At 49.6% G+C, this 21119-nt stretch overlaps 1 protein-coding gene across 1 annotated transcript in view; it reads right to left on the reverse strand.

Annotated features, from left to right (window-relative positions):
* The window catches only part of MYO5C (myosin VC), a 90478-nt gene that overhangs the window by 1521 nt on the left and 67838 nt on the right, over nucleotides 1-21119 (reverse strand). Inside the window, exons 27-41 of the mRNA XM_075532307.1 lie at nucleotides 19658-19751; nucleotides 19261-19324; nucleotides 19069-19149; nucleotides 18074-18254; nucleotides 15633-15726; nucleotides 15189-15252; nucleotides 14030-14198; nucleotides 12896-12983; nucleotides 10057-10155; nucleotides 8478-8632; nucleotides 7331-7420; nucleotides 5544-5694; nucleotides 4627-4909; nucleotides 2004-2178; nucleotides 1326-1406 (exon numbers count right to left, since the gene is read on the reverse strand). Coding sequence (XP_075388422.1) covers nucleotides 1326-1406; nucleotides 2004-2178; nucleotides 4627-4909; nucleotides 5544-5694; nucleotides 7331-7420; nucleotides 8478-8632; nucleotides 10057-10155; nucleotides 12896-12983; nucleotides 14030-14198; nucleotides 15189-15252; nucleotides 15633-15726; nucleotides 18074-18254; nucleotides 19069-19149; nucleotides 19261-19324; nucleotides 19658-19751 — 1869 coding nt within the window. The remainder of the gene's footprint in view (nucleotides 1-1325; nucleotides 1407-2003; nucleotides 2179-4626; nucleotides 4910-5543; nucleotides 5695-7330; nucleotides 7421-8477; nucleotides 8633-10056; nucleotides 10156-12895; nucleotides 12984-14029; nucleotides 14199-15188; nucleotides 15253-15632; nucleotides 15727-18073; nucleotides 18255-19068; nucleotides 19150-19260; nucleotides 19325-19657; nucleotides 19752-21119) is intronic.

Genomic DNA, 21119 nt, shown 5'->3' on the forward strand with positions numbered 1-21119 from the left:
GGAGGCCGGACACACGCTCACTCCCTGGGAGACATTCCTGCCCTGGAGCTGAAGGAGCTACGTGGAGACCCACGGCAGTGTCTGCTACCACTGGATCCACAAGACTTCCCACCCACTGGCCTCTGATCTTCCTGTTTTCAGCGTCATTGCATGTGTTTCGTGAATCTGAAGAGGAATTTATGGATTGGTATTGGGCATATGGGCTAATATCCAATTTATGGACTTGCTCTGGCCCAGGCTGGGATGTTTTTGACTATGTAATTCTATTTTATATAAAACTCTTTCTTATACACACATGAGTCTCCCTGGATTTGTTTCTCGAGTCTACCTGGACTAACACAGGGGCCTTTTTAAATAGTCCGGTCCAAGGTGAAAGGCTCTCAAGAGGGCTCCTCAGATCGGTCCTCACGAATACTAACTGCCTTAGCCCGGTGCCTGGCTCTGAACCTGGGGCCCTGCCCCATGGTGGTGCGGGGTGTCATGGAATCCACTCCAACTCTCAGTGGCCCCACAGGCAGAGCAGAACTGCTACTGAGCAGCCCTCGAGGACTCCGAGCAGCTTGGTCTCTGTGACCCTGACGTGTCTTGTTATTGTAAGGACCTTAATACGATAAACATATCTTTTTGTATTGACGTCCTTTAAAATATGTGAGTCATTAAGATAAGAATACATCAGACACATGTTAAAGTATAATATTTTTAACAAAAAAAGAATATGTCTCCAGAGTTAACAGAGCCACCCGTGGGAAGCATGGCATTGTTTAACTTTGGAAAATGTCTGTCTGTCTAGCTGAATATAAGACGGGTGGAGTCTCGCATCTGCTTCTGTGCTCCCTCTCTTGGGCATGCAGTTTGAGTTACAGCACATGGACGAAATGCAGGCCTATACAAACGTGTATTTGGAAAACAGAAGACCTTAAAGATCTCGGAGAAGATCTCCAGGACTTCTAGGGATCCTCGAACCAAACTTTGAGAACCGCTGCTCCAGTTCATTCGGGAAGAAGCATTAGGGATTAAAACAATGGGGGCGGGGGAGATGAAAAGCAAACATCAAGTGTCTCGTTTCCATTCAGCCTTGAAGTCCCACAAGAAACAAGAGATGTCAAGGACATGGTGCAGGTGTCTGGGTTTGGGTGGTTTCTGTCCCTCTCCCCCAGGACGGAGTGGATGCTGGAAATGGATCTCCTGCTGCCCTTGGGTGGTGACTCTCAGTGGCATGTCTGGTACCGTCCTCTCACCCCGGACTTGTACAACGTTAACGCAAGTCATGGTTTCTTACATCATACTCAGGAGTCAAATGAACAGGCGCACCCTAGCGAGCTCACCTGCACTTTGCGAACGAAGGATGGAGTCACTCTTTTCTCGAAGTCATCTATTGGTGTGTAGGAATTGAGAATCTTTATGATCTGCAAAGGTTATACAGCAACGGGTCAGGCGTTGGACAAGAACAGCTCTGCCCTTTAAACAACGTCTACAGGAAGCCCTGGGAACCACAGCCAGTCCCGCGATGGTGCAGTTTGGCTCTGCGAATCATGGGCTGCCCATTTCCAAGAAAGGAGACGGCGTGGTGCTGAGGCAAATCCCACCTCCTTTGGCAGTGAGAGAACCGCCGATTCCCGCCTCTTCCTGGCTCCTCCCCCCCACCCCTGCCTCCATAGACTTCTGTGAGTTTAGTGGGCAGGAAATATGTGAGACACGTTTTACATGTACAGGCCCAGGCTAAGTATTTAATAAACACTTAGAAAGATATAACACAGAAACAATTTATAAATGAACAAATGCTTATAAATATCAAGGGGCTTCCAAAAGTTCATGGAAAATTTCCATTATCTTCTGATTCCACTTTCCCAGGATCTTTTTGAAGCCCCCTTGTAGCTTTTCAAGGGCAGGTCACAGGAGATAAAGATGATCCCCAAGAACAGCTGGCTAAGCCAGGAAAGGCGATGCCAATTTCACCGATCTGTTGGGCAAGGTCCGGGGAGATGCCAAGCAAGGCTGGTCACCTGCACAGCAGACAGCGAGGTACACTGTTCATAGATTTCCTGGGCATCACTCTCTGTGGTCTTCTTGACCTGAAGCAACCAGGCTGCTTGGGAGAGTGGCTCCAGAGTTTCCTTGGCCAAGCTGTTCTGCAAACTCTTATCTTTCAGCCATTCCTCCAAGAAGCTGATGTTGCACCTGGAGGGAGAGCCAGTGATTCGGTGAGGACACCTTATGGCGGGGTCCTGAACCCCCCCATACCCCATGTATCCTCCGGGAGGGTCTGAGGGTTCACCCACGGCCTGCCCTGCCCATGTGGTAACCGTCACATGAGGAGCTATGATCAGCTCCCATGATGCACTGCCCCAGGTCATGCTCTATGGTGAAGGGCGTCTAGTTCTGATAGACACTGAGGGACAATCCGAGGAAAGAGCAGGGATAAACCCTTAGGGTGACATCTGAGGAGAATATTTAAGATAGATACTTAAAATGATTGGATTTCTTTGCCTGAATTGGCTGAAGGTTTCCCGGAGAGGAGAAGGCTTGTTTTCAGTTGACTGGAGTTTTCGGTCTTGTGCCGGTCACCCATCAGTGCAGGAATGCGAGGCAGGAGTGGAGGGGCTTAGTACTGAGATGTCGAGCTTGAGGCGTTACTCAGCCTCTGTGGGCCTTGATTTCTCAGGTGTAAAATGAGAGCCGGGAGCCCCCATCCATGGCCCCGTGGAATGAAAAAAGGGGGTAGCTACTGGAGACCAGCCTGGCGGCTCCGCCCAGTGTGAACTACTGATTGTCATGGCGGAGCTGGGTCGGAGTGTGTCTGAACTGTTGGAGGTCACACTGTAGCCTGCTCTGTGAACCGTCACCTCGTTCATGATAGAAACATTTCAATGAATAAAATGAGAGAGAGAGAGAGAGAAGTTAATTACAGAGCCTGCCTCTCCAATTGGAGGAGCTGTGGGCTCAAGAGGGTGGGGTGAATGTTTGTTTACTCTCTCTCTCTCTGTTATCTGAAAGGTTGGCCCAGGTCCACAAAGGCCCCTCTTCTGTCTGGAGAAAGGGAAAGGAGATCCCCAGGGATATGGTAGAGGGAGCTTAGAAAAGCTACCCCTTAACATTGGCAATGAACTCTTGGTTCACGCTGGAGCTCCACACACGTTTCTAAACCCTCAGGAGACTTTGAGAAGTGAAAGATGAGCTAGACCACCACCCAGGTCCCTATCAGGCCCTGTGGGGGGTGGGGGCACGCCTGGGACAGAGCCAAAGGGCACTGCACCCACACTGAACTGCCATGGGAGGCACAAGTGACAGAAGGCTGGTCTGGTCTTGCAGCCTGAACTAAAGCAGGTGACTTCCCAATGAAACAAGTGTCAACGTTTTCCATAGGATGAAAAATCCAGAGTCTCATAACATTCCAAATTATACCCAGGATAAAATTCCAGATAACTTGGCAGATGAGGGACCAGGAAATTCTCTGCTCATATGAAACAAGAGTCAACAGATACCAAGACTGAGATGAAATGACCTAAGAAACAGTTTTAAAGTAGGTGCCATAAAGATGGAGTCCTGGCAGCTCAGTGTGTGTGTGTGTGTGTGTGTGTGTGTTGTTGTGTTTTGGGCCAACGGCAAGGTCATCAGTTCAAATCTACCTGCTGCTCCATGAGAGAAAGGTGAGGCTGTCTGTTCCCATAAATATTTACAGTCCTGGAAAACCTATGGAGCAGTTCTACTCTGTTCTATAGGGTCACTATGAATTGGAATCCGAGGCATTGGGTTGGGCTTATCATAAAAATGCTCCAGAAAGTAACGTGGACTCCCAAAAATTTATGGATAGGTAGCAAGTCTCAAACAAGAAAAATATATTGAACGGAGCCAACTGTAAAACTTCAAAGTAAAAAATACAATAAAAGAACTTTCATCAAAGATCCTCAGAGAAAGCAGTGAAATTTGCTTAAAAAACAAACAAACAAAAAACCTATTGTGGGGACTGTGAGCTAGAGTTCCATCCAAGATAACATTGTATAATAAAAGTCATCTGGAGAGGGCTATTCATTGTGGTTGGTGGAGGAGTTCAAACTCAGTTCCGCCACTCTGCGTTGGCCGGCCTCTGCTTCCTGCTTGCAATATTCTTCTCCCCTCTCTTTATCACTCAGCGCCCTGGGTCCCCCAACTTCCCCATCCACTGTAATCTCACTTCTCAAGTATTTCCTGCGCCACTTGTTCATGATTAACCACAGTCGCCTGGAGTAATTCCCCGGCCACCCCTATTTTGAGCTCCCAAGGGCAGGAATCATTATGGTCTAACCTCATTTCCTGTGTTCTCTACCAGGAAGCATTACTTGCAGAGAAAACAGTCCATAAATGATGGTTGAGAGTATGGGAGCCACAGAGGGCCAGAATTTAGCATCTACCAAGACCAGTGCTAAATGAGAGTCACTAAGTGAATGCCTCAAGTTAGCTACAGGAGTAGAAGTTGGCCAAGAGATGACCAGCCTCCCAAGGGTCTCAGAGTGATGTGCCCGAGCTTCAGCACAGCGAATGGGGGAGCCTGAAGCGGAAGGAGCGAGGGGTCAGGACTCCACGGCCCCGACTTTCAGGACATTCTTTCTGGCCAGCCTCTTGGGTGGGGCGGGGCGTTGTGGGGCTGACCTGATCTGCATCCCTTTTCTGCAGGAGCACATGTCCTTGCGTAGCAGGAGGCTGTTCAGGGTCACGGCCCCAATCAGGAAGAAGAGCTGCTTCACGGCCTGACGCACGAGCTCGGGGTCCAGGCCGTTCTGGCACATGGTGCTGTAGAAGTAGCTCAGCTGCTGCAGGACAGACGTCATTGTGTAGGCGTCTGTGTCATCTATGCTGGATGACCGCTTCCGGAAGCCCGTGGGCTTCAGGCCGGAAATGCCCTGCAGACTCTCGTACTCCAGCATGCCTGGCACTGCAAGAGAGGACACCAAACTGCCCGTCACGCCAAAAGGACACTTCCCACCGCCTCCATGGGGCTAGTACAGCAGATAGGTGTAGGTACATACATAGATACATAGATGGACACATAGGTATTGACAAGAATTAGCGGAAGTCATTGCGAGAAAGCAGGTAGATCAAGGATTTGGGAGCGTGGGGAGAGGGTATGGAGCATGTGCACAACAGGAAAGCTCTTCTTTGAAGCCCGGAGCCTGTCATTTCAGACTTGCTCAAAAAGGAGAGCATATTAACAGGAGAGCTCATGGTCGGGAAGCATCGAAGACCAAAGATTTCAGGAAATTGAAGATACGGACGGAAGTATGGGGCGACCACGAATTTGAGTGGAATGTTGAGATTTCCAACCAAAAAAAGAAGTAGCAATCTTTCCCTCTAGACAGGGAAACCTTAGAGAAAGAAGACAACCAGCTACATACTATCACTTACATTGTTTTAAGTTATCAAGGGATTAAAAGGTGGTTGATTACATCATTACATTTTCTTAGCTTTTCAAAATACATGATTTGTAATCACACATTCCAGATATGCCAGATTTACTTTTTAGAAAGTTTCAATATTAGGGGTGTGTGTGTCAACAATTGTTTTCTTACCTATGATTGGCTGGATGTTATTTTCCATTACGATAATGAACTGGTGATATATTCGAATAGCCACATCACTCAGAATTTGTCTGTATTCTGAAAGGTCAAAATTACTCAAGCAATTCTTGTTCTGATGTGGACTGTTATGTTTCATGAATTCCTGAAAGTAATTTTTGTAGATATAAATATTATAATAACATAGACATATAGGACATTTGTGCACGATTTCTATAATGATATAACTTGCTTCTACTGCAACTCAAAGTCAATGTGTTTGGCTCATTTCAAATGAGTCCTGAGGATTGAGGGAGCATTTACTTTCTACAAGGGGTGGGGGGCAACGCAGCAATGCCTATTGTCTGAGCTCAGGCCATTCTGCTGCCTGGATGACACTGCTTCCTCCCCATCCTGCATCCCTACAAACAGGTGGCCCCAGAGTCTACTGACCACAGGGGAAAACAACTCCCACAGAAGCTCAGGGTAAAATATCCCAAGAAATAAACTTTGGTAAGCAGCCAGTGGGGAAAATGAATGGGAATTCATAACCTTGCATTTCAAGAATATAGACCAATGGGAACGATTTCAAAATAAGTTCTTTAATCCGGCACAAAAAATGCAAGCTGTGAAAGAAGAAAATCGAAACCCTTTTGCATAGCAAAATCGGTACCTCAGCTATTGAAGTACATCAGCATTTTAAAAGGTTAACGACAAAGGACTCCACCAGGAAAATTAAGACCAGCCACAATTTCCTCCAAATCAATATCCTACAGCCATCAAGTGGATTGTGACTCGGAGAGGCCTGATACAGGGTTTCTGAGGCTGTAAATCTTTACAGGAGCGGACAGGCTCATCGTTCTCCCTTGGAGTGGCTGTTGGTTTCTAACTGATGCCCATGCATTAGTAGTCCATTGCTTACCTGACAGTGCCCCTTGCCCCGCCCCGCCCCTGCCCCGGGGCAAGTCAATAAGAGATCTACAAATCAATAAGGAAGACAAAGAAACCATCTCTCGCTACAGGAAAAGGGAGAAGCTGTGACTAGACAACTTAAAAGGGAAGGCAAGTGACCAAGAAGCATATCAAATGATACCTGATCTCACGAGCACATACAATTCAAGGCAACCTTTCCCACACACAAGGTTGGGGACCGTGCGGATGTCTGTAAGCACCTAGTGTTGCTGAAGGCTCGAGATGCTGGGAGATTGCCCCTCTGCTGGCGGGAATATACACTGGTGAGCAGCAAAAACCCTACAGATGACTTTCTTACTTTACATCAATAAAGGCCTGGGAGGTGGAGAGCTCCTTTGTGACATTTCGTTATTCAACTGGAAGCAGGGCAGGAGGGAACAAGAAAATGTGACCTACAGGTTCCGGGGCCTCAGTTTCCTCAGCTGAGGAGGAAATCAAGGGGGGTGGACTTGGGTGAGGTAGATTTGATTAATTTAAACCTTCCTCCGGGTCATAAAGTTCTGACACTAAAATACAGTCTTTAGGACAGGCAGCATGCCTGCTTCTTCGGAACTGCTCTGCGCACAGGGTTCTGAGGGAGCCCCTGTGACCTGGACACGCATTTTCTTTGCCGCTACTGCCCTGCTTCCAAAGCTTCTCCTTAGACGCCTGCAGCCTGTGGTGCATTACCTAGGCGTCCCCCTGGGGGTAAAGTCAGAAAGCCACTTAGAAAGGGGAGGCTGACCTGGAGTGGGGTGAACTGACTCATAGTCCCTGTGGGGGGCACTGGTTTCCAAGGATCTACTAGGCCAGCAGTCGGCACAAAACACAAAGCAGGATGTCGTCCCTACCTCTTCTCCACTGTACTGCTTCAGACAATTGAGGAAGTGGCAAGTGTTGGAGAGCCAGAAAGACAGCATTTCAAAGTCTTCTAAATGTTCCTTTTAAAAACAAACAAAAACACACATGAACCAACAGATAAAAAATCAGACTTGCTGAGCTGACGATGGTTCCTCTAGCCAACTGGTGGCGTTTGATGAAGCTGAAATTTTCTTTTATTCACTAAAGCCTCTGTTACATTCATACTCCAAAGAGGAATGCTTGTTCGAGGGTAAATCAGAAAGTCTGGCCACAGAATCTATAGAACCCTTTATTAAACAAAAATAGCAAAAGGTGGAGCTTTTGTGTCCTGGCAGATACCTATCGGGTCGCTAGGAGTCAACACTGCCTCTACGGTGGGGAGTGGGCCCTTCCCTGAAGAGTCTGCAGTCTGTCCACATGGCAGCTTGAGCTTGCACGATCGTGTCCCCTTTTCAATGTTCTTTGAGTTTTGAGTACAAAGGGATAGCTGAAGGGGCAAGATTGGGGTTGTAGGGTGGCTGGGGTGAAGCTTCCCAGTGGAATTCTCATAGGACAACCCTTACTACCCTCGAAGAACGAACAGGTAGGTTGTGGCGAGAAAAATGCCATGGCGTTCCTTTCTTGGCCCTTTGCCTCACCAAAGCAATTTTTTTATTATCTTCAAACTTCTTATTTATTTACCAAACTTCTCTATAATACCCCCCTGTGATTGTTCTGCATCCTTCAGGAAAACCAGTCAAGTCGACCCTTTTGGAATCCCTAGAAAACAGTTGTCCTAACCTCTGAGTTGACCTCTCTGCCCTCAATTGAACTGGCCCGCAGACTCCTCCCAACCTCCCCAAAACCACTGTTTCTACCGAATCTCCTTTTATTTTTTTTAAGTCTCCTAAATGAGACTTGCCAACAAGGACCCAGAGCTATTTCAAGGTGCCTTCAATGCTTAATTACTCTTTTATCCTCGAATGAGTTGGAAGGACAAATGTCAGTAAAGTTCAACCACGCTTCCAGGGTGTTACCAAAGCTACAAAGGCAATTGGCAATGGACTTTCTTTTCCTGGGGCATGAACCTTCGCAAGATTCCATTCTCGGCCCTTAGATGCACCCCCGGGGCCGGTCACCACCAAAGGCGGTGCCTACCTTGACCACCTGCTTGATGCCGTTGATGGCGCTGTTCATGAGGGACTTCAGCCTGCTGGCGTCGTTCAGGGAGTCTGCGTAGCGGACGCACATGAACAGGATGTGAGCCGGGAGGCCCGGGATCATGTTCACCACCACACCGCGAGGCTTCAGATCTGTAGCCGAGAGAGAGGTTGGTTGAGGGGGACAGGGTCGGCACGGACCAACGGCATGGGGATTCTGTTTGCTTCTGGGCACTTGAGGCCGCACCCAAATACACGGGGAACCCTGTCTGGTGCCTCTCTTGGCAAAAGTACACAGGAGCCACCAACTCCTCTTCCCATTGGCAAAGTCCCTTCCACTGTTTACATGTCTTAAGAAGTGGCCCTTTTTGGAGCCCCTCTTCCCTGGCATGGCGCCCCTGAACTTCAGGTCCCTGCTACAGGGTCTCTGTGATTCGGGACTGACTGGAGGAGAGCGAATTGTTTGGTTGGTTGGTTGATGTAGGACAGGAACCCCAGTCCCCACCCTCACCCCCCACCTGAGCCTCTTTGATAAGACTGAATACTATCTCAGCGGTCACATAGACTTGCGCCCAGTAGGGAAAGCAGGTAGATGAGATCCTTGCTGGGACACCACGCTGGCCTTGGAGACCAGGAAGGAGACACAGTACAGGAGAACTTGAACCTGGGCCAATGCCACAGCCCCGGGAGGTGGGAGGGGGACAGCCCCTCTCCTACGCTCTTCATCCACTGCTCCTCCCTAGGGATGGAAATCGGGGGAGGGTGTATCAAAAAGGTGTGGACAGTTTTCCATTAGCCTCTCCTTCTGTTTTCCCACCAGCGTTTTGAAGACCCCCTGAAGGAAGCAAAGAATCTCCACAACTGCATGGGGACAGCGTATCCAGGAAGAGGCCTGCAGCTGCCTACAGGTGAAGGGGGGAAGGAACGTGTAGGAGGGGCTCTCTTAGAAAAGAAGGAGTATGGCTCTTTCTGCGTAGAGACCTTGGGACCAGCTGATGGACAGGCCAACTCTTCCCTGCTCCCCACACTGTGGAGAAGCTGGTGGTGAAATGGGCTGGTAAGATTGGGTCTAAGACCCTGGAGGCTTGAGCCCCCACGCTGGGACAGTTCTGTAATAGCCCGCCATGTTGACTGCAAATCCATTTCTCTGTAGACATCCACTGGCACACAGAAGCTATGATTACTTCTTTGTGGCTCTTAGGTTGAATCACAGAGATGCGGTCTCTCGATTGTCTTATGATTGGACTTGGGAAAAGGTAAGGCCGTGGCATTTACCTGCGGGTGATTTTGCCCCTCCCCTCCCCAAGAGGGCACCTTGACGGTGCATGGAGACATTTTTATTGTCATGACCAGAGGTTGCTACTGGCTTCTAGTGGGTGGAAGTCAGGTATGCTGCCCAATAGCCTACAATGCACAGGCCCCTGCAGCAAAGAATTATCTGGTCAAATAGTGGTAAGTTGAGAAAACCCAGGCTAAGAGGAAGAAAGATAAGGGATGCCTTTTCAAGGACTGGGGCACCAAGCAGTATTCACATTCTCCAGGGCAAAGCAGAGATTTCGATTTTCTGGTTTTACTACCGAGAATGAGGTTCTGAATGAGCTTGGCCTCATCTTCCTTCTTGTACTCCAGCATGCCAAGGTACTCCTTGGGTCCCGAAGACAAGTGCACGTCATTGGCTGCAGACAAAGGCAAACAATCAGCTAAACACACACACAAGTTCACAGGGTTCATAGCAAGACCACGACCACGTACTCTCTTCCCACCCAATTTTAGTTGAGTTGTATGTGAACTTGATTTTGAGTTGTACACGAACTTGATCGTTCTGGAATAATTGCCCCAGGGAGGGATTCCTTCCTGTGAGGACATTTATACCTGCTGCTTAAAAGACTGAGTTTATCCTTGAAGGAGTCTATATGCGTGCCCGACAGAAGGTATATATGAAAGATGCTCACTCTCTCCCTCTCTCCCTCTCCCTCCCTCTCTCTCTTCCTCTCCCTCCCTTTCCCTCCCTCTCCCCCTCTCTCTGTCCTTCTCCCTCTCTCCCTCTCCCTTCCTTCCTCCCTTCCTCCCTCTCTCTCCCTGTCCCTCTCCCTTCCCTCCCCTCCCTTCGAAAGAAAAAAAAAAAAAAGAAAGATGCTCAAGACGCTGGCCCGAGCTTCAAGATGCGAACGTTACAGTAAAAGGAACAAAAGTCGTGAACTATTTGCTATAAATAATACCCAATGCTGTGATCCCAGGTGGGCTGAATTGGTTTCCTATTGCTGCGGTAACAATTGATCACAACCACGATGGCTAAAGACAACAAGATTCTATCCTCTAACAATTCTGGAGGCTGGAAATCCAAAGTGGAGCTGATGGGGCTCAAATCTCGGGGTCTACAGAACTGCATTCCTTCTGGAGGTTCAATGGTAGAGTCTATTTCCTTGCGTTTCCCTGCTTCTAGAGGCCGCCTATACTCCTTGGCTTGTGCCTACGTCGCTCCGCCTTCTGCTTTCTTCAGCATGTCTCCCCCTCTCACACCTCGGCCTCCTTCTCATCAGCCCCCTGTGATGACACAGGGCCCACCTAGATATTCCAGAACAATTCCCCAGCGCAACCTGCTCAATGTACTCTCCCCTGCAAAATCCTCTGGCCATCTAAGGTAGCGGGTTCTCAGGCGCCTAGGAATGGAGATGAGGACATTTGGGGAATGTGGAGGGAGCAGGGAAAGGCACAATGTGTTCTCTGGCCTCCGAGATTCATGGTGGTCTCGAAAGAAGATCTGCGGATAGAAGATGAGACCCGAGGGAGGTAGCAAAAGACAAGCAACCAGACCCTTCAGTGTCTAGAAGGAATGTCGCCCTTGAGTTTAGCCACTTGAAAGCCATGTGGGAACTTTCTGACATCTAGAACTGCGAGATAATATATGGTGTTGTTTTAGATTTTTATTTTTACAGCGGCAATAAGACCCCAAACAGGGCTCAGGGGAACCCTTGCAGGGCTAGGCCAGGGCAGTTGGAAAAGGCTTCATGGAGGCAGTGCCACTGCAATTGGGCCAAGAAAAGTGTGTGGGGGTCAAGGGTTAGCAAAACACTCCTGCTGCTGCATGGGGATTTTTCCTTTGGCGAACTTACTAGCTCTGTTCCTCTGGATACTGATACAAGTGGACTATCAATTGCTGTATTTGGAGATATGGCTCGTGAAAACAATGATTCCCAATTAGTAAAGGACATTTGGGCTGGGAGCACCAAACGTGAAACAGAAATGCCCAGTGGAGACCGACTTTGGGTATCCTTGAGCGCAGTGACTTGAATCTGGGCACATTCTTCCAGGGAGCCTGGAACTGCAGCACCTTCAAACGATACTGGCTTCTGCTGGCAGCCACGTGGCTGAGCTTGGAAGCAGACCCTTCGGCCCCAATGGAGCCTTCCCATCACCGTGTCCCTGAAGGGCAACTTGACTCCTTCTGAGCCAGGACCACCTTGTTAAGCTGCTCCTGGATTCCCGACTCTCAGAGACCGTGAACTATAAACACTGCTTGTTTTCAGTTGCTAGGTTTGGCGGTCATTCGGTAAGCATCAATAGCTCCAGAAGCGGACGAGTCTGGATTTAGACACGATGAGTGGGCGGGGGTAACAGAAAAGCAAAGCTGGCACAATGGGGCGGGGGAGTCAGGGAATGGCAGGAGAGGGGGACTGTGGCTTTGGTAGACCTCAGGTGGCGATACGGAGCCGGTAGAGCCGTGGGTCGGTCTTGGACAGCCAAACAGAACGAGGTGGGCAGGTCACAGTCACCAGCTGGTCCCCGGGAAGATGATCATCAAGCCGTCTGCTTCCGCCAAGAGTTAGTCTTCGAAATCCCACGTGGGTGGCTCAGAGATCAAGTCGACGGGTTGGCCCTGGGCTTTGGTTGGCTTTAATGGACAGATGTCAGTTCACTCAGTCCACAGTGAGGGGGGGGACAGCACCCTCCTGGCCTTCATAAAGGATGGAGCGATCCTTGGTTTGGCGGGGGACAGTTCAAACTTGAAGTGACAATTGAAAAGCTAAGAATGGAAGAGCTCTTCAAAGCCGAAGGAGAAATAAAGGGCCATGCGCAGAGTGCTCGCTAGCTCTGTAGATCTCTATTCATTTCTTCTCATGGAACTTGGGACACGGATCCCACGCACTGGGAAGAGAAGGCGCATTTCCAAGCAGTTCATTCCTAAGCTCTTTGACTCTTAGGTTGTTTGAAAGGGAAACTTGTATTTGCTGGTATTAACTGGAGAGGTGTGTCTCCAAAGATCAGCCCAACAACTAATGACTGGGCCCCAGATGCCACCCTGGAAGACTATTTCTTTCTTTCCTTTGGGACTGCACATCAGGAAAAATACAATTAAATGCACATGGACTTTGGCTGAAAACACAAAAGCATAGGAAAGTCACCCCGATCCCCTACCTTTTTCAATGGTCTTGGTGAGCGTCTTGACTTGATCCTGTAGCTTTTTAATCAGCCTGTCCTTCATGTCCAACTCTTCTTCAAGATCCTGCAGAAATATAAAGGAACACGGGCATTTGCTTAGAAGTGTCTTAATTGACTCGTTGGGGACACGGCTCTTTGGGGATGTATACAATTGTATGGCATTCCCACCCGTTAACAGTGCACGAGTCAGTAATCTTCCAATAGTCGCAAAACTGTGCAGCCCCTGCCAGAATCGACTTAATATCATTTCATCAGTCAAAACAGAAACTGGTCCCCTTGACCTGCCATCCCCTGATCTCTGTGGATTTTCCTATTCTGGACATTTAAAATGAATACAATTGGACACCATGTGGTCTTTTGTGCCTGGCTCCTTCACCTTATGCAATGATTTCCAGGTCTGTCCATGCAGTCAGACTTCAATCGTTTTTGTATGGCTTCATGGTATTCCGCCGTATGAATAGACTCATTCACACTGACCTACTGTTCTCGGCTGGAGCCTCTGGGTGGGTAGTGAATGCTTTCAGCTGCTACGTGACAGGCTGGAAGTACAAGTCTGCCCAGTTCTTGGCAGTCTCCGCTTCAGACCACCTCAGCCACGGAGGCCCCCGGGGAGTACGGTTCTACTCTGACAAACACGGGGTCACCCGACTTGTGATCAACTGGACGGAAGTGGAGTTTTGCCCGCTCTTGACTACAACACAATACTCATTACAGAAAATTTAAAATGTTTACTGTGAAAAATGAACTCTTTGGCTTGTCAGAAGGTGAAGGCAGAGAAATACTTAAGATACTTGTTTGGGCCTGGTGATGCTAAATATGTTCCAGGAGTCTAGGATGTCTGAAACATTTGCTATGAAGGATGCCTGGGGAGGGGGCTTGGGAGTGGGCTGGGAGGCTCAGCGAGTCAAGTTCTTGCCTCCTAGCACTTAGGTTGGAGGTGTCAGCCCACCCAGAAGCCCCTCGGAAGACAGGTTTCTGAGAGGTCACAGCCTTAAAAACCTTCTGAAACACCCCCCTCCTGATCCCCCATGGGCCTGCCATGAGAGGGAGTTGAACTTCAAGGCTCTGCCTGCAGGCAGCCCTTCATCCACCAGGTGGAGCGCTGCTCACTCTGTTTTCCAGGGTGAGTCGGGACGCTTCCTGCAGGAAGCCGCTCCTGACTTCGCTTTCCGTTTCGAACGGCTTCGTCAAGTGTTCGCCGGCCGCCCGCATTTCTTGAATCTTGCTGATGAGCTCTTCTTTCCCTCCAGTGTCCATTTCATTTTGGACCTCGTGGCCTCTGAGAAGACATGAAAGGGGTTATTTTTTTATTTCTATTTTTTTAAATAGCAGTTTCACCGTCATGGAGAAGTCCCTCACTGCCGTAGCAATGATGATGGCCAAGGTGTGTACCTGAACAGAGAGCCCTTCCAGTGGGTGGCAGAGATCAGGGTTGGACTGGATGGAGAGGGACTGCTTTGTCACTTCACCAGGCTGCTAAGAGACTCCTACCGTCACCTCACCCACCACTGCTCCCTCAGGACCACCACACCCTTATCACCGAGAGTCACATGTCTATGTCCTTGGTAAGCAGCCTGGGGACTACACACTACAAGAGCTAGGGACTGGGGCATGCTAGCCCAGCCCTGTCCTTCTAGTCTGGGTCCCCATTTGGTCTTATGAGACCAATGGAGTCGCATGCTGAAACATCAGAGATGTGGAGTGTCCATTCATTGTGCTAGAAAGTTTAGAGTCACAACAAGTTGTCAGTGAAACAAAAGATTTTCCTCACAGGGCTCCACCTGGGCACTGCGCCCTCTGCTGGTCAGGATGTAAATTTTGGGCAGTCCAGGAGGGGGGTGGGGGGCAAGGGGTAGAGAGTTAGCAATGAAAATTGTCCATCAACACAGATTTGAAATCTGACACTAACAATTTGCTGGGGAAAAAAATGCTTCTCTCCTGTCCAATTGTTATTGCATCTGTTTTTTTAAAAAGTAGGTAATTCATGAACATAGTATAACAATCCGAAGGTGACCCAGACATAGCTACTCACTCCGGAGTCAACCAATGTTTTCTGTCTTGTCCATTCTCCCACAGATTGCCTGTGCAGCTAGATTGTGTGAATGTGTACACCCAAACAGACTGTGCGGCCCTCAACTGAAACGGTCACATATTAAGAACATTTATCAGCACCGTGCTTTTGGGGATGAGAAACAAGCCCTAGGATCTCCTGCTACTTAAGAGAAGCATTAAATGAACATGAACTCGAAGCACACACATGAACACTTACTTCCTCAGGGTGCTGTCCTCTTCACGGCTGTAATTCAATGGAGTGGACAATTCTTCCAGTTTTCCTAGGATGAGAAGAAATGTCATATTTTGGGAGCTATATGATTGACTTCTGCTTTGGGTTTGTTCATATTTTCAGTTATTGATAGGCTTCAAGTATCAAGCTAGAAATTAGGCTTTGTTTGGGTTGAACAATAGATATAAAAATAAATATTTTAAACGGCTACTCTAAAATGCTCCACTTGCCCACAACAAAGTAAGTTCAGAGACCCCTTGACCTGGGGCACTCACTTCCTGTCCCTTCTCCCCATGCACCCCCCTCCTCACCCTGATGCCGCCTGGCCCCAGGAAGTATGGGTTTGAGACACCCCCCCTTGGGAACGTGACTTTCAGGAGTCCCTTCTGGGGTGCAGGACGCCCTTCTCTCAGGCAGGCTCTCGGTTACCTCTCATTTTTTCGGTTTGTTCGTTCAGCCGCATTTCCAGCTCTTCCCTCTGTTCCTCCAGTTCTGATATTTGCTGTTTGAAATCTGGAATCATCTTTAGGGGAGGGTGGGCAACATTAGACTGGAAAGTACTTTCTTCTCCGAATAGCTCAACGGAAACCTCGGAGCCTCTCGGGAGCAAACTGAACGGTCTCTGTGTTGAGCCCCACAGAACAGACGAGAAGAAGCCTCGTCCAGACTGGTCCGATGTTATGCCTTGGATCTCAAGACTTATATAGGCGCTAGAGATACCAACGTACTCAGAAGAAGTACTTTCTTCACAGAGACCATTCTGACACCACCAAGGTCTGGAGGGGGGGGGCGCGATTTTAGGGTCACTTGGATGGGTCTGAAAGTGTAGGGGTGGAATCCAAGCTGTCCATCAGTCACAGCCTGGTGCTGCCTCCTTGGGGGTGCGCCCTTTTTTTATAAGGGGGGACTAGGGACTTCTCTTTCTGCCTCTTCGCTGTCCTGCTTGCTGGGAGTGTGCCTGCCTCAGGGGTGGCCCCGTGTGGGCTGCCTCCTGAGAGCGACTGGTGCCCTCCCAGGTGTCCCCCGACTTTGAACCCATGTGACGCTGCACCCACTGGCCTGTGGTCTCTCTGCTTCACACGTCACCTTCCTGGGTCATCAGCCTGCAGTTAGGTGAGTCCGAAGAGGCCCTGGCTTCCAGTGGACTTAGGACCTTAAGTTGGACTGGGTTGGGATAGCTTCTCGAAGTGAAATTACTTCTTGGTATAAAATTCTTTCTGATACATAGATGGGCATCTCTGATTTTGTTTCTCTAGACGAGCCAGCCCAACACAGCCTCCTTGGCAGGAAGGCAGAGCCCTGTGGGGGAAGGCGGACGGGACTCCTGTGTTCAGTGAAGGGAGGGCATGGCCATCATGCTGCAGAGCGAGGAATTGGTAGCCAGCCCCGTGGGTCTGGACCCAAGACCTCACCTCTTGTCCTGGGACAGGAAACTCAATCTCAAAGGGACCCCAGAGTGCCCTCTAAATTCTGGGTATGCCCGGCTCTGTAGGTGGAGACCTGGAATCATTCAGTATGCATTACACTTCTTCACCCCTGTCTGTTTACTGTCACATACCCATGACCTCCCCAGTCAGCTTAAACAAGTCGATAGATGCACCCAGGCCTCTGTCGTTCAACTGAAGAAGATCCGATTGGGCGGTGGATCTCACAGCAAATTCCTCGTTTTATCCAAGGAAGAAAGGAAGACATGAAGTCTCCTCACCTGGTGATGTAGCACTGAGGGTTTCTAATGCGTCCAGGGGGAAGCAGAGGAGGAGACAGTAAAGCAGTTGAGGAGCAACTGCAGGAAGGCAGGAAAGAAAGCCCAGGAGCGGTGGTGTCCTGGAAGCCAGAGAACAGAACGTCCCATAAGGAGGCAGTATGGAGATGAACTTTGCGAAGTGTTGCCGAGGGTCTACGCTGAAGCTGAAGGGACCTGTGGGCATGTAGCCCAGTCCAGGCAGATTCAGTTAGTGGACGGAGCACAGGACCGAAGGAGGTGGCCACGGAGAAAATGGTCAGGGGGCTGGGAAAGCAGGTGGAAGTCCTTTGAGAAGTCTGGCCACCTTCTCAAAGAAAAGAGGTGGTGGCTTCAGGGGATTCAGGGTCAAGAAAGGGGAGTTTTTAAGGGAGGAGATTCCAAGAGCGTTTCTCCATGCTAGTAGGAATGAGTCAGAAGACTGCTCCCCACAAAAAAAAAACCCACAAACAAACAAACACACACCGAGTTTACAGCCATTGAGTCGGTGCTGACTCACAGTGACTCCATAGGACAGGGTAGAACTGCCCCTGTGGGATTTACAAGACTGTAACTCTATGAGAGTAGAAAGCCTCATCTTTCTCCCCAGGAGCGGCTGTTGGTTTTGAACTGCAGTTAGAAATCCAATACGTAACGACAAGGTGCGTGAGAAGGCAGGATGAGACCAAGGTGGCGGGGTAGGGTGGCATCAGAGGCGGAGGGAAGTCCTTGAATGGGTGCGATGCTGCGGAGCAGGAGCGGGGGACCCACCTTCTCCGTGCATGCTCCTCTCCGGGGTGCCCTTTTCTCCTACATCTGTTTGCTTGCATCTTGTACTCCACCCTCCCCCCCACTCCTACCCCACCCCTGACTTTCCAAGGGGCTAGGGCTAGGCACACACACACACACACACACACACACAACGAGTGGCCACATTCTGTGGATAGCAAACATACTCTCTATCAAAGTGCTCTCCAGTCTGGGGAAATGCCATAATTGTACCATCTGACCACGTTATTTGACATCTGGAGAAAAGTAATGTGTAACAATTGCTTTCATTCTCAAAGACGGAATTTTCCTCTAGCACCGAGCAGTGTTTCTAGAACTGGGGCCTCGCCGGGGCCCCGGGGAGGGGGCGCTGGGACTCTACCATGTTTTCGGACGTCAGCCTGGTCACTTCGTGGCGGATGCTTTCGTTGATGTGATTCTCTTCTCGAAACAGTTTTTGCAGGTGGTTGGTTTCCTGACTTAGATGCACCACTTTGACGGTCAGCGCGTCGATCTCCTTCTCGTAGCAGTCCTTCTGGGCCTGGAAATGACTCTCCAAGACACTGTGACAGGAGGGCGAGGAAATGCTCAGCCGTTACTCTGCTGGGAGAGCCGGGGTGTGTGTGTGTGTGTGTGTGTCTGTGGGGCAGGAGCAGTCTGCACAGCAAGTTTACGTGCCTTAGGTGCTGTCGAATCGATTTCAACGCACAGTGAAGACCCCGCAGTCGACAGAGGAAAACTGTCCAGCAGCCTATTCGAGGCGGAGATCTTCCTGTGAGCAGACTGCCAATGCTCTCTTTTACAAAGCCACTGGGCAAGTGACAAGGGACAACCTCAGTGTGATAGTTTGTATCACAAGGGCTCCTGCCACGGAATCGATTTAAGCTCACAGGGATCCTACAGGACAGGGTAGAACTGCCCCTGTGCATTCTGAGACTCTCATTCTTTATAGGAGTAGAATGCCTCGTCGTCGTCCCTCGGAGCGGCTGGTGGTTTCGAACTGCTGACTGAGGCTAGTGAGTAACCCACTAAGTCACCAGGGCTCCTATGGCATGGAATTAGAAATGTCTAATCATAACATCCTTTTAGGCATTTAGGAATGGGTGCAATGCTGCAGAGCCTCGCTTTAAGAGAGCGGTTCTCAACCTGTGGGTCGTGACCCCTTTGAGGGGGGTTGTCGAACAACCCTTTTTCACAGGGGACGCCCGATTCCTAACATTAGCAACATGACAGGAAGTAGCAACGAAAATAGTTTTATAGTTGGAGGGGTCAGCGCCACGTGAGGATCTGTATTAAAGGGTCGCAGCCTTAGAAACAAACGAACAAACAAACCAAACCCTCTGAGAAATAGGAAAGATCCTTGCAGGTATTTCTAACCGGGTTGCTTTCTTCAGTCCTTCGTAAGCAAACCATAGCTCTCCATCTTCATTTAGATGCTCCAAGTCTTCCAGAGAGAGCCTGGGAAACAAGGAAAGAGGAGCTCACCTTTCTCACCGCTCTCCTGTTTTCCAGGCTTGCCTGGGCCCAGTGGTGAGCCGAGCAAAACAAACCCCAACAAAACACACTTACCGGCTTCTGACATCTTCCACGTCGTAGCTTTCGAGAAGTTGTTTCGTGATCTCTGACATCTTTTCTACAATGAGCAAAGCAGAGTTTGGAGAAATTGCGTGTTCTGTGTGTGCGATTTTCCCTTCTTCTGGGGTCCCTTTCTAGGGCATAATTCTCTGCCCTTCCACTTGGTCACCACATACAGAGCCAGTTGGCTCACTAAGCTCCAGCTCGCCGACAAATCAAAGAGCTAACCACACACCTATGCAATCAACCCGCTGCCCAACCACCCGCCAACCATGCTACCAGCTCTCCAGCCAACCTCACGCCAACGGAAAGACACACTGCCGTAGCCATGGCACACCGAAGATCCCTTGGGTCCGAGCTCCAGAGCCGAAGTGACTCATAGTTCTGTTACCTCTCATTTCTCGTTTCTGGGACTGCACACGCTTCTCCACATCTAGCTTCTGCGTCTGCAGTAGCTCGATCTCCTTTTCCAACTCGGAGATGGTCTGGATCGCAGCAAGGTTGGATCAGATGAAAAAAAACCCAAAACAGCTGTGACTACTGACAGATATTGGAGAAAACCCAGACCAAACTCACTGCCATGGAGTTGTTTCCAACTCACGGCGACCCCGTAGGGTAGGGTAGAATTGCCCCTGTGGGTCTCTGTACATCTCGAGACAGTAACTTCACAGGAGTAGAAAGCCTCAACTTTCTCCTGTGGAGCGACTGTGGCTTTGAACTGCTAACCTTGCAGTCAGCAGCCCAAGACGTAACCCACACTGCCACCCCGGCTCTCATATTCCAGCATTGTGACTATGCACGTGACTCTCTACTGTAGTTCCTTTCTTAAAGTTATGGAAGGCCATCACACTCCATATAGCCTGGACTCAGATCATATTAAACTGATTAAAATGTTATTTCCCCAAGGTCTGCCTGATTATATTGATAGAATTAGGTTCTCCCCCATGTAGAGGGAAAAAGAGTAACGACTTCTACAAGTTCCAGATGGGGTGGGGTGGGGGCGGAGGAGCTGAGAACAGTGAAACCCAGGACTAAAATTCTCTTTTACTGGTGAACACACTTGGACACAGCGTTGCTCATTTCATCACTGTGGTTTTGGCTTCTGTCAGGCTTAGATGTGGGGCAGTGGCTGAGACAGGGTAAGCCCAGGAGATCTGGGAGTTGGCTCTGGGGGACAAGGGGTGGCCTGTGGGCTGGGGTCCATTGAAGGGCAGCTCTGTCGGTGGGGACGCTGTATTCTGTCTTCCAGAGGCCCCACTGGCTCAGACTGTATGAGGGACCGCAGGCTTTTGTAGCTAAGGGAGGCAGAAAGACCTTGAGGAAACGCAGGGTGATAAGACGGAGCCTCGGTTTCATCTGCTCCCCGTGGTGCTGTTGAGCAAGTGTTCAACTGCTAACCACAAGGTTGTTGGTTCAAAACCACCAGCTGCTACTAGGGAGAAAGATGAGGTTCTCGGCCCCTGTAAAGATGTATCGCCTTGGAAACCCCATGGAGTATAGGGTCGCTATGAACCAGGAGTGACACCATGGCCGTGGACTTGGGTTTTGATTTATTTGGAGTGTTGAGTCGCTAGCAAGGAGCTTGCCGACAACCAAAGCACTGAGCGCTTTATGGTGCATGACCTTGTCCTCACACAAGGCCTGGGTGAGTGCTTGGAGTCGCTTTTGTAGATGAGACGACGGAGGCTACGTATAGATCAAACGGCACGTTCAGGGTCACACGCCTGGTTGATAAACAGAACCACGGAATCCTCAAGGGCTGTTCTTTTTTCTAAGGCAGGGGTCCTCAAACTACGGCCTTCCGAGGACATTTATCTGGCCCGTCAGGTGTTTTTTCTCCATTTTGTTTTTTT

The sequence above is a fragment of the Tenrec ecaudatus genome, chromosome 14, assembly GCF_050624435.1.
Source record: "Tenrec ecaudatus isolate mTenEca1 chromosome 14, mTenEca1.hap1, whole genome shotgun sequence".
Taxonomy (NCBI): domain Eukaryota; kingdom Metazoa; phylum Chordata; class Mammalia; order Afrosoricida; family Tenrecidae; genus Tenrec; species Tenrec ecaudatus.